This window comes from Hyla sarda, chromosome 5 (genome assembly GCF_029499605.1).
Source record: "Hyla sarda isolate aHylSar1 chromosome 5, aHylSar1.hap1, whole genome shotgun sequence".
Taxonomy (NCBI): Eukaryota; Metazoa; Chordata; class Amphibia; order Anura; family Hylidae; genus Hyla; species Hyla sarda.
Genome location: NC_079193.1, coordinates 347800037 through 347813735, shown reverse-complemented (window position 1 = coordinate 347813735; position 13699 = coordinate 347800037). Strand labels below are relative to the sequence as shown.

Here is a 13699-nt window from a genome sequence, read left to right as displayed (position 1 = left end):
GCTCTGTAGCCCTGAGAACAGCTGATCCCGACATTCACATCAGGAGGATCGCAGCGGGTGTCAGGAGGAGTGACATCCCTGGGATCTGTCCCTTACTGCAGCTACTAATACTCCCAACATGGAGCACACTCTGCTCCATGCTGGGAGCTGTAGTACCTGCATTAATAGACATATGGCAGCCAGTGTAACTTCTGACACCCGCTGCGATCTGTCTATTAATGCAGGTACTACAGTTCCCAGCATGGAGCAGAGTGTGCTCCATGTTGGGAGTATTAGTACTTGTAGTAAAGGAAAGATCACTGCGGGTATCACTCCTGACACCCGCTGCGATCCTCCAGTATAATGTATGAATGCGGCGGCCGCTCTCCTATGGACCCCTGCACGGCCGTATATATACACATATTCCTATTTCTCACAGAGAGCTGTGATTGGCTGGAACCATCTGGCCAATCACAGCTCTGCGGGAAATATGAATATGTGTATATATACGTGAGTGCAGGGGACCATAGAAGAGCAGCCAGCGCATCTGTACATTATACAAGAGGATCGCAAGGGACCCCTGCAATCTGTCAATTAGTACAGGTAACTACTACTCCCATCATGGAAGAGTGTGTTCCATGCTGGGAGTAGTAGTACTACCTAAAAAATGTTTTTTTTTAAAAAGTGAAAAACACGCACACACTACATTTTCATTATTGTCGGCTACATTTTTAGTGCTTTACCCGCTCACATAAATTGATCCCTGTTTAAAAATGAATAAACATTTCATAATAAAAAAGATACATTTCATTAGATACAATTTTTTTCATCACCACTGTATCTTTTTTATTATGATTTTTTTATGATACCCTGCGAAATTTTAATAAAAAAGGTATCTCCATTATTTATTAGGATCGCTAAAGTCCAAAAAAAGACTAAAAAGATTTACCGAATGTACCCGAATACCGAATGTATCCGAAAAAAACAACACGAATACCCGAATACCGAATGTATCCGAAAAATCTAAACCGAAAACATTGCCGAACCGAAATTTTTTTCCAAAACGAAAAAACGAAACGAAATTAAACGAAAATTTTTCTAGTGCACAAGTCTACTATATATATATATATATATATATATATATATATATATATATATATATATATATATATATATATATATATATAACCAGAATCCCGAAATCACAGCACCAGCCAGGTCATGGATCTTGAAAACTGGATTACTTTGGATTACTTTATTCTTCCTCACAACAGATGCAACGTTTTGGCAATAGCAGCCTTTGTCAAGCATATATATATATATATATATATATATATATATATATATATATATATATATATCGTCAAAAAAGGCTTCCTCAAGGACATTAAACCTAAACACCACATATTTCAATCATTTGTACATACTTCAACACATGTCTATTCCCTAAATACCAGATATAATATTATTCTATATCATATAAAATGGAATTATTTAGTAATGGATTGATTGGCATCTCTAATCTAGTTTACTCTTTCAGGAGTACAGTTCACCTTTCACACCTTTCATCTGGAAGATCTTCATGACTACTTACTAATCACGGAAAACGGCAGTTTTACTCAGCCCCTGGCACGGCTCACCGGCTCCGAGCTCCCTGCAGCAATTAATGCGGGTCTCTATGGAAATTTCAGAGCTCAGTTACGGTTTATTTCTGATTTTTCAATATCATATGAAGGATTCAACATCACCTTTTCCGGTAAGGATACAAAGTGCAAAATGTAATATTTGATAAATGTATTTTACCATGTTGTAGAAAAAAAAAAGTAACAGTTTCTAAAATATTTTTGTAAAATATTGTTTATAAACTATAGGTTTTCTGTTAATTTTGTGGTTTAGTATTAGTAAAATAACAATTATCATCACATTTCATAATAGGTATAAAGCAATAAAGGGATACTTTGGTAAAAAAAAAAAAAAAAATAAAAATCTAATCAACTGGTGCCAGAAAGTTAAAAAGATTTGTAAATTACTTGTATTAAAACAATCTTAATCCTTTCAGTACTTATCAGCTGCTGTATACTACAAAGGAAGTTGAGTTGTTCTTTTCTGTCTTACCACAGTGCTCTCTGCTGACACCTCTGTCCATGTCAGGAACTGTCCATAGCTGAAGAGGTTTGCACTGGGGATTTGCTCCTACTCTGGACAGTTCCTTACATGAACAGAGGTGGCAGCAGAGAGCACTGTGGTCAGACTCGAAAGAGCAACTCAACTTACTCTGTAGCATATAGCAGCTGATAAGTACTGAAAGGATTATTATTTTTTTTTTTTTTTAATATAAGTAATTTACAGATCTGTTTAACTTTCTGGAACCAGTGGATTTGAATTATTTTTTTCCACTAGAGTACCCCTTTAGTATGGTAATAATAACTTTAGAAGTTTTTGGACATAGAGTAATGAGGGTGACTTAAAATTAAGGAAATACTCATATGAAGTAAAAAGGGTTTGGCAGATGGTGCTTCAATTTTAACAGGTTCTGTCACCAATAAATTGGAAGCTGGATTTCAATAAGTGCTATGGATTCAGCAGCAGCAACAGTTGTGCTTTCATTCAGTAAAAAAAAAAAAAAATAATAATAATACATGTGTACTACCCCCCGTAGTATACATCTCAGCATTGAAGAAGGAAAAACAACTGCAAGCCAGTAATTGATTGATATGACGAGCATTTCCTAAAAGAAAAGCTTAACAGCAGCTGAATTATAATCGTCGGAGGCTATGTTCCCATGTAGTTTGAGGCTGAAAGAGCTTTTTTTTTTCCAAAATGCTTTTTTTTCTTTTTTTTTCTTTAATTTTGGCCAGTTTTTCAACCTCAGCCAAAGCTATAACACCCCTTCAAAAAAGGAGAAATTATTTTATTAAAATACAAGCCAAAATTCAGACGTGTTTGGTCCTGTGCATGATAAAAGAAGTCTCTAGAAATTATGAATATCAAATTAAAAGTGAGAACTGAGACATGCTTGTCTATTGAATTAAAGTGTACCTTTCAGATCCCACAAAAAACATAATAATTTGTTAATCAGCACCTAAACCATGTACATCTGATTTTAATGTCTCTATCAGCTATATTTATTATAAAAATGTTTTTAGATTTTTTTTCTTTAGCTCACAGTGTTAGAAATCATCTCAGGGGAAGGTGGCATGTCCTTCCTTGTGGTGGTTGGAGGTGATTGGTGTGTCTGCCAATGCAGCCTTGTCCATGAGTCATCTTTTGTCAATGACTTATGGACAAGCCTGATGCTGCTGCAGGACTGGTTAGTTTCTCATTAGGTATAGGGACCCCTAGTGTTAGGATTTCAGCAGCAATTGTGTTTATTAAATATTCAAAAAAAATTAAGCAACCATATTACAAAAGGTAATATTCATCAGTAACAAGTAATTTTCATCAGTAACAACAAATAAATGGGGTTTGGAACTGACAGTGCCCATTTAAATACAAATGTATATAACAGCTTAGAGATGATATACAGCCATGGCCGTAAATGTTGGCACCACTGAAATTTTTCAAGAATATTAAGTATTTCTCACAGAAAAGGATTGCAGTATCACATGTTTTGCACACCCTTTGGAAACAATAACTGAAATCAGTCGCTTCCTATAACCATCAATACGCTTCTTACACCTCTCAGCTGGAATGTTGGACCACTCTATCTTTGCAAACTGCTCCAGGTCTCTCTTATTGGAAGGGCGCCTTTTCCCAACAGCAATTTTAAGATCTCTCAACGGGTGTTCAATGGGATTTAGATCTGGATTGCTGGGCACTTCAGAACTCTCCAGCGCTTTGTTGCCATCCATTTCTGGGTGCTTTTTGACATATGTTTAAGGTCATTGTCCTTCTGGAAGACCCAAGATCTCAGAGGCAAACCCAGATTTCTGACACTGGGCTGTACAGTGCTGTACAAACCTCAGATTTCATGATGCCTTGCACACATTTAAGGCACCCGGTGCCATATTTCACTGTAGGTACTGTGTTCTTTTCTTTGTAGGCCTCATTCCGTTTTCGGTAAACAGTAGAATGACTTGCTTTACCAAAAAGCTCTATATTGGTCTAATCTGTCCACAAGACGTTTTTTCCGAAGGATTTTGACTTACTCAAGTTTATTTTGGCAAAATGTAGTCTTGCTTTTTTATGTCTTTGTGTCAGTAGTGGGGTCCTCCTTGGTCTCCTGCCATAGCATTTCATTTCATTTAAATATCGACGGATAGTTCGTGCTGACCCTGATACTACCTGAGCCTGCAGGACAGCTTGAATATCTTTGGAACTTGTTTGAGGCTGCTTATCCACCATCTGGACTATCCTGCGTTGAAACCTTACATTAATTTTTCTCCTCCGTCCACGCCCAGGAAGATTAGCGGCAGTGCCATGGGTTGCAAACGTCTTGATAACGTTGCGCACTGTGGACAAAGGCAAATCTAGATCTCTGGAGATGGACTTGTAACATTGAGATTGTTGATATATTTCTACAATTTTGGTTCTCAAGTCCTCAGACAGTTCTCTTCTACTCTTTCTGTTGTCCATGCTTAGTGTGGCACACACAGACATATAATGCAAAGAATAAGTGAACTTCTCTCCTTTTTATCTGCTTTCAGGTGGGATTTTTATATTGCCCACACCTGTTAATTTTCCCAGGTGAGTTTAAAGGAGCATCACATGCATGAAACAATCTTATTTTTCCACAATTTTGAAAGTGTGCCAATAATTTTGTCCAGACCATTTTTGGAGTTTGGTGTGACATTATGTCCAATTTGCTTTTTTTCCTCCCTTTTTTGGTTTAGTTCCAATACACACCACAAAGGGAATAAACATGTGTATAGCAAAACATGTGATACTGCAATATTTTTCTGTGAGAAATACTTAATTTACTAGAAAAAAATTCAGGGGTGCCAACTTTCGCGGCCATGACTGTATATATAGATTTGCATTTTTATGTAATTTTTTTAATTTATTTTTTATTTATTATTTAAAGAATACAATCTAGAACCTTGTGACGATCCAGGAATTCCACTTTATGGAAGACGACATGGAAATCACTTTGGAGTAGGGGACATGATTACTTTCACCTGCTCATCTGGATATCGTCTGGAAGGAGTATCGGAAATCATATGTCTTGGTGGTGGGCGTCGTGTGTGGAGTGCACCTCTGCCAAGGTGTGTGGGTACGTGGTCAGCTGCTTTCATTTGCTTGTCTGTGTAGTCATTATTGAGAATTATGCTGAATACAGTTGTACTGTATTTTTTTCTCAGTTTACCTTTATTTGTAAACAATTTTTGTTGCATAGATGTTTTTATTTTAACTATTTTATTGCATAATTAAATGAAATGTGTCTTTAGAAATGGCCTATTGTGTAAATCAAGTTTTTATGTTACCACATTTTTTAAGAATTTTTGGCAATTTTTTTTTCTCTCCTTTTCCATTATATTATCTATATTTTAGAAGAAAAATATGAAATCTTGCAGTTTCTTTTCTGGCCACTAGGTCTAAAACTAAACTGAGACTTGTTTTGCACATATAATCTTCCAGTAATGCCTTTTAACTTAGGAGTACAGTAAAAGGGGACACCAGTAGAGAGATAACACTGGATCCACCACTATTCACAGCAGAGATCATTATCCCCCTCTGAGCTATGAATAATATTTTTTACAGAGAATAGCCAGGAGCATCTTCAATTTATCTGAACAAAACAGGTCCTGTCCAATGTTGTCTATGGTCCATGGGTCCTGTTGTAATGCAAGATGGCTGCCCCTGTAATAGTTTACAAAAAAATAGAAATTAAATAGCTAATATAAGAAAAATAGTAGATTAGAAAAACTAAATGTTTTAAGTATATGACTCTCATATGACTCTCATCAGTAATCCTACTGGTGGGGCATAGTGAGTCTAATCCTAGCAACAGTCTGTGTCATATTGAAACAAAATATAATGTGAGCATAGGGGAGTATGCAAATATATTATTATTAAATATAATATTTCTTAATAAATTGTTAAAACAATAAAAATCACCTTTTTGTTATAAATAAATTGGTAAAATTACAAATAAATCTGAAAAAATTAATATATTAATAAAAGGGGTTTAGTAAAAAAAAGTATAGCTCATATATTGTGTCAACAAAAAAAATACATATTTTTTCTAACCTGCAAAATTAGTTATAATGCAGAGAAGAAAAAAATGTTCCAAGGGATAGAGGATAAGATGTCTGATCGCAGGGACCTCCCGCAATATCCGTGCAGTACCCGGTATTATAAACAGTATGTTTAGAAAGCTGGGTTCCTGTGACGGGAGAGGTGACGTCACGACCCCTCCATTCATCGCGAGACTCCATCGATCAGACATCTTAACCCCTATCCTTTGGATAGGGGATAAGACATCTAGCTGTGGAGTACCCCTTTAAAGGGGTACTCCGGTGCTTACACATCTTATCCCCTATCCAAAGGATAGGGGATAAGATGCCTGATCGCGGGAGTCCCGCAGCTGGGGACGCTCACGATCATGCACGCGGCACCCCGTTTGTAATCAGCCCCCGGAGCGCCTTCGGAGCATGATAGCTATCACGCCCCCTCGCATAGGCTTGCATTGAGGGGCGGAGCGTTACGTCACACGGGGCGGAGGCGTGACGTCACAAGCCGCCTGCCCTGCGGTCGACCATAATCAGACCCGGAGCGAACACGCTCCTGGGGCTGATTACAAACGGGGTGCCGCGGGACTCCCGTGATCAGGCATCTTATCCCCTATCATTTGGATAGGGGATAAGATGTGTAAGCACCGGAGAACCCCTTTAAGGACCCGGCCATTTTTTGCACATCTGACCACTGTCACTTCAAGCATTAATAACTCTGGGATGTTGTTACTTTTCATTCTGATTCCGAGATTGTCTTTTTGTGACATATTCTACTTCATGTTAGTGTTAATTTTTGTCGATACTTGCATAATTTCTTGGTGATAAATTCCAAAATTTGATGAAAAAATTTAACATTTTGCATTTTTCTAACTTTGAAGCTTTCTGCTTGTAAGGAAATTGGACATCCCAAATAAATTATATATTGATTCACATATACAATGGCCCTCATTTACTATGAGTGGAGTGTAGGTTTCTTTGTGGGTTTTAATTCCCGACAATTTATTTTCCACGGTATTTACTAAGGTTTCCCTACATTTTCCACTTTCCCTACATTTTGCTTTTTTTACACATGCTCTGATCTGTAGGGTTTTCCTCAGCTCAAATCCACCACATTTCATGTAAATATGTTGGGTTTTTGTGAAAATGTCAGAAACATGCCCCTTTTCGTAGACCACGCCCCTTTTCCCGGAGGTCACACCCCTTTTTCGTGTTTTCTTAGCAAAATGGAGAGTTAGTCGGGGTTTCTTCAATTCTGGCGCAGATTCTGTCGCAGACAGAATTTCTGGCGCAATGCGACAGAATCTGGCGCATAACCCGACAAAACATGTCAGATTTGCAATAGTAAATGAGGGCCAATATGACTACTTTATATTTGCATCATAAAATTGACATGTTTTTACTTTTGGAAGACATCAGAGGGCTTCAAAGTTCAGCAGCAATTTTTCAATTTTTCACAAAATTTTCAAAATCGGAATTTTTCAGGGACCACATCAGTTTTGAAGTGGATTTGAAGGGCCTTCATATTAGAAATATCCCAAAAATGACCCCATTATAAAAACTGCACCCCCAAAGTATCCAAAATGACATTCAGTAAGTGTGTGCAGCAAAGTGAAGGAGAAAATTCAAAATCTTCATTTTTTACACTCGCATGTTTTTGTAGACCCAGTTTTTGAATTTTTACAAGGGGTAATAGGAGAAAAAGCCCCGCAAAATTTGTAACCCAATTTCTCTCGAGTAAGGAAATACCTCATATGTATGTATGTATGTATGTCAAGTGTTTGGAGGGCGCAGTAGAGGGCTCAGAAAGGAAGGAGCAACAATGGGATTTTGGAGAGTGAATTTTGCTGAAATAGTTTTTAGGGGGCATGTCGCATTTAAGAAGCCCCTATGGTGCCATAACACATGGCATACCATTTTGGAAACTACACCCCTCAAGGCATGTAACAATGGGTCCAGTGAGCCTTAACACCCCACAGGTGTATGTGTAAATGTGTAAATGAGAAAAAAAAATTTCACTAAGGTGCAGTTTTTTCCCCAAAATTTACCATCTTTACAAAGGGTAATGGGATAAAATGCCTCCCCCCCTCACCAAAAAAAAATGTGAAACCCCATCTTTTTTGAGTATGGAAATACCCCATGTTAGGACATAAAATGCTCTGCGGGTGCACTACAATGCTCAGAAGAGAAGGAGTCAAATTTGGCTTTTGGAAAGCAAATTTTGCTGAAATGGTTTTTGGGGGGCATGTCACATTTAGGAAGCCCTTGTTATGCCAGAACAGCAACAAAAAAAACACACATGGCATACTATTTTGGAAACTACACCCCTTAAGTAACGTAACAAGGGGTACAGTGAGCCTTAATACCCCACAGGTGTTTGACGACTTTTTGTTAAATATGGATGTGTAAATGAAAAAAAAAAATGTTCACTAAAATGCTGCTTGTTTCCCAAACTTTACATTTTTACAAGGGGTAATAGGAGAAAATGACCCCCAAAATTTGTAACCCCATATGGAATTACCCCATGTGTGGATGTCAAGTGCTCTGCCGGCGCACTACAATGCTCAGAAGAGGAGGAGCTTTTGGAAAGAGAATTTGTTTGGAATGGAAGTCAGGGGCCATGCACGTTTACAAAGCCCTTCGTGGTGCCAGAACAGTATACCCCCCACATGTGACCCCATTTTGGAAACTACACCCCTCACAGAATTTAATAAGGGGTGCAGTGAGTATTCACACCCCACTGGCGTTTGACAGATCTTTGGAACAGTGGGCTGTGCAAATGAAAAATATTTTTTTTCATTTTCACAGACCACTGTTCCAAAAATCTGTAAGACACCTGTGGGGCGTAAATGCTCACTGTAACCCTTACTACATTACGCGAGGGGTGTAGTTTCCTAAATGGGGTTACATGTGGGGGGGGGTTCCATTATTCTGGCACTATGGGGGCTTTGTAAACACACATGGCCTTCAATTCCAGACAAATTTTCTCTTCAAAATCCCAATGGTGCTCCTTCTCTTCTGAGCATTGTAGTGCGCCAGCAGAGCAATTGATGTCCACACATGGGGTATGTTCTTACTCAGAAGAAGTGGGGTTACAAATTTTGGGAGGCTTTTTTCCTATTATTCCTTGTGAAAATGAAAAATTTAGAGTAACACCAGCATTTTAGTGAAAAAAAATATATTTTTTGCATTTTCCCATCAAACTTTAATGAAAATTCTTCAAACACCTGTGGGGTGTTAAAGCTTACTATACCCCTTTTTACGTTCCGTGAGTGGTGTAGTTTCCAAAATGGAGTCCCAATCCACCCGATCAGATGCCTTTTCTGCATCGAGGGATAACAAAAAAAAAGCAGTGAATTGGTTTTGTGAGTATAATGCACTGCAGAAAACGTACGGATCAGAAAATACATTTAGTAGAGAAGCTGACAATTCAGGTCTGAGAAACTTGTAAAATTTGGCTGTATAGCCATCAGGGCCAGGGCTCTTACCAACAGGCATCAAGGAAATGGCCAGCTCAAGTCCTCCGTCCGTTAAGGGTCTCTCTAAAGCTTGTGTCGTCGACGGGTCTAAATGGGGAAGGGCCGTTTCTGCTATATACTGCGTCAGGGAAGGGGTATCAGGATTGGACGACCTGTCGGAAGGCTTCCAGGATGTCAGGATTCAGGGTGCAGGGTAGCCCTGATTGCATTTTAATGGTCGGAATAAATAAAGATGATCTCTTTTCTTTAAGAGCATTTGCGAGGAGCCTGTTGGTTAAGGGCATCTAATTTTGCCAACATTTCCCTTTTAAGTCGAGCCCCAAGTTTGATCAATATACCTCTAAGGATGCATTTCAATGCCTCCCATTTAGTCATGGAAGAGGACTCGTCCGAAACATGGTCTGCCTTGAAATGAGCAACGGAGTCATTGAGGTTCATTTAGTCTCCATGTAGAATGTTGCTTGGCCAAAGAGGGAAGATGCATCAAGCAGTAGACGGGGGCGTGATCAGACAGAGTCCTCAAGCCTATATTTGTAAAAGTGATAGAGGGCAATAGGTGGTGTGGAAAAAAGATGCAGTCAATGCCACTATATACCTTATTCGGATATGAATAGAGAGTGCCGTCCCTATCTTGAGGGAGTAGTGATTTCCAGACATCACTCTGCTGCATGGAGTGCAGTTTCCTTCTCAGGGCTCTGAGTTTTTTATGAGACATAAGCTAGGAGTCAGTTGACGTGTCTACTTGGGGAAAAAGGAGATAATTTTTACTGGTAGGGACTCATGGAAGTCAAGAGATACCCCCTTCATCCTGGTTGTCAGGATCCGGACTGGTATGCCGAGAGGACACGGGTGGTGGATCCTCTGTGTCAGTGAGGTGATGGCGTGGGCCGTACCAGGGGAACGGAATCTAAGGGGTTGCTGGTTTTTACCAGAGCCCGCCGCAAAGCGGGATGGACTTGCAGCGGCAGGTAACCCCCAGGTCGTTCCACCCGATAGCGACTCAACCTCACTGACAGCTGAGACAGGCGCGGTACACAAGGACAAGGCAAAAGCAAGGTCGGACGTAGCGGAAGGTCTGGGCAGGCAGCAATGGTTCATAGTCAGGGGCAACGGCAAGGGTCTTGATACACAGGCAATGGAACACACAGAAACGCTTTCTCAGGGCACAAGGCAACAAGATCCGGCAAGGACAGGAAGGGGAAGTGGGTTTACAAAGTGTGGGAAGTGTTAGGAACTAATTGGTTCAGGCACCAATTAATGGTGCACTGTCCCTTTAAATCTGAGAGGCCCGGCGAGCGCGCGCACTAGAGAGCTGGGCTGCGCATGCCGGGACTGAACAGAAGCATGGGGCCGGTGAGTGACACTGGATGCGACCCGCGGGCGGGCACGTCCCGCCACGGGGATCGCATCCCCGCCGAGGGACACAGAGCAGCGCTCCCGGTCACACTCGCTGACCGGGGCGCTGCAAGCAGGGAAGTGACGCCGCGAGCGCTCAGGAGGGGAAGCGGGGCCCGGAGCTCTCAGCGTTATACTGGTTTCAGGGTTAAAACAAAAATAAAAATAGCCAGCACAACTACCTAATACACAACCTCAACTACCTACTACACGGAATAAAAAAATTGATGCTCTTAGTGCACTTTTGATCAAAACATGTCCCCCATCCACCATGCGGAGGTGGCCTAATTTTGGATGGGACCCTAACACTCATTTCACTCACCTCTGCTGGGCATATAGCCTCTGACTGGGTGACATGCTGGATCCACTATCAAAGCTACAGAGGATGCCACTCCCCTTAAATTGCACAGATAATGTGGTGGATAAGGGACACGTTTTCATCAAAAAGTGTGCTAAGAGCCTCAATTTTTAGAGCAAGAGTGCTGCTGCTACCTTATTTTTTGTATACTGGTTTCATGGTTGGTTCTATGAAGCCAAGTAATGTGATATGAGGTAGACATTTTTGTTACATGACCCTCTTTAAAATGAGTTTCCTGGAGTGACATGATATGTACCCTCTATTTGTGGAGCATATGAAGTGTTTGGGCTCATTTTTCTGGTGTGTTAAACCTTTTAACATTAAGGGTTGCAAATTTTACGTCAGCAAACATAGTGGAGGGGTGTAAATGATGTCCACTCACCACAGGAGTCGCAGAGGTCTAGAGCGTCCAGCATGCCGGGTTCAAAGTGACAGAAGTTCAGGTTCCTGGGAGAGAAGAGAAAGAGAGAAGGGTTAAGGAGCACAGGTAATGTACAGGATAGAAAAGGAGGTAGCCATAAGCTAGGGAGGTCCAGGAAGAACTGCCATAAGGGCAAGAAATAGGATTGGGACCAGCCTAATCATTACACTAGTAGGGGAAAACAAGGAAGGAGCGCCCGACATGAGGTCTATATAAAAATGTACAAGAATCAAGGGGTGGGATAGAAGGAACACAGATGTCCGGGGCCTAATGTAGTAATAATATGGTACCCTGTGAGGCAGATATATATATATATATATATATATATATATTTTATTTTTTTTTTATTTTTTTTTTTCCTATCTATTTTGCGACTTGACCAGAAGCTGCAGTAAACTGGTGGAAAAGTTTTCCTAAAACTTCAGATTTTACAATAAAACTAAAATCTGGTTTCCGCTTACACATGATTACTGGAGAATTGCAGGAAGCACCAGCTACTTTCTATAGAATTACATCTTTTATCATCTATCACAGTCCTCTTTGAATTTGTTTTAAAAGATCACTTTACGCAACTCTCCCACAGGCAAGTCATCTCGGAGAAAAGTTCTCCACCTAAATTGGAGCAGTGGAAATAGAAAGTTAATGTCCTCAAACAACTACAGAAGCTGTGACATCAAGTAAAGCTGAGCTGCAGGCATTATGTACCTATGGTTGATCAACACTTCTCCGTGATCACTACTGCCCAACTGCGGCATACTGAAAATGGCATAAAAGAGAACTTGGAAAAACTCACAACTATGAGGCTGGGCGCTGTATATTCCATATACAACCATTTGTCAAATGCCAAACACAATGGGGTTTATTTACTAAGAGTGTTGTGTAGTTTTCTTTGTGGGTTTTGATTCCTGACAGGTATTTTCCCAAGTTATTTACAAATGTTTCATTAGGTTTTGCACTTTTTCCTACATTTTCCTTTTTTTTTTTTTTACAACTGTTCTAATGTGTCGGGTTTTCCCCAGCTCAAATACACCACATTTTTTGTGGAAACCTTAGTAAATATGTTGGGATTTTTCAAAACTGTTGGAGTCATGCCCCTTTTGCTGGAACACCCCCTTTCTCCCATGGCCATACCCCCTTTTTGAGTTTTTCTTGTAAAATAGAGGGTTTAAGATTTTTTTGGGTCACAAATTGTGGCACACGGAATGTGCAGAACAATTTGGGTGAAAAACCCAAGTAAAAAGAGTCGGATCACATTAGTAAATAAACCCAAATGGATACCAAGCCCCAACGCAAACTGGATCTCGGTATTATACATATTTCTCATGCTTTTAGTAGCACATAAGTTTAACATAAAGGAACAGTACATATTCTGCACTATACATTACACCTATGCAGCACATCCACAGTAATAAAGCATCAGTTGTCAAAGAAAAGTAAAACAATAAATAAGTAATAGAGAAGAGGGAAAGAGACAAAGAATAAGTGAATTACAGGCCAGAAGCCTTATGGAAATATAGACACAGAGAGGCAAGAGGGGGTGAGGAGAACAATCCGGATTGTCCATGATGGATGTCTCTAGGCAGTCTTGGATGGACATAATCCCCAAATACACATTCAGGCATTTCCTGGCAAGTCACAAAGTGTCCCCACAACAGTTCATAAGATGTCATGCCTCCTCAATAGCCACAACCTTGTAATCTCCATAAAATAGTCTGTAGGGCACCGAATGATGCCATAGGCCATTCCTGGCAACAGGTCTCTGTGTTTATATTCCAGAGCCAGATCAAGCACTGCCACAAGAAGTGAAAAATGCCCCAACACTTTAAAATGTTTTTCTCTCTTCTAGAAACAGCACCTATCGTTGTTTTTTTTTTTCCCTCAGGCCTATGTCTGATAT

The 13699-nt window shown here is 40.0% G+C and overlaps 1 protein-coding gene across 6 annotated transcripts in view; it reads left to right on the top strand.

Annotated features, from left to right (window-relative positions):
- CSMD3 (CUB and Sushi multiple domains 3) overlaps positions 1–13699 on the top strand; it is a 1342864-nt gene that overhangs the window by 758394 nt on the left and 570771 nt on the right. For all 6 annotated transcript variants that reach the window (XM_056522623.1, XM_056522621.1, XM_056522626.1 and 3 more), the window contains 2 exons: positions 1520–1735; positions 5003–5191. In XM_056522623.1, coding sequence (XP_056378598.1) covers positions 1520–1735; positions 5003–5191 — 405 coding nt within the window. The remainder of the gene's footprint in view (positions 1–1519; positions 1736–5002; positions 5192–13699) is intronic.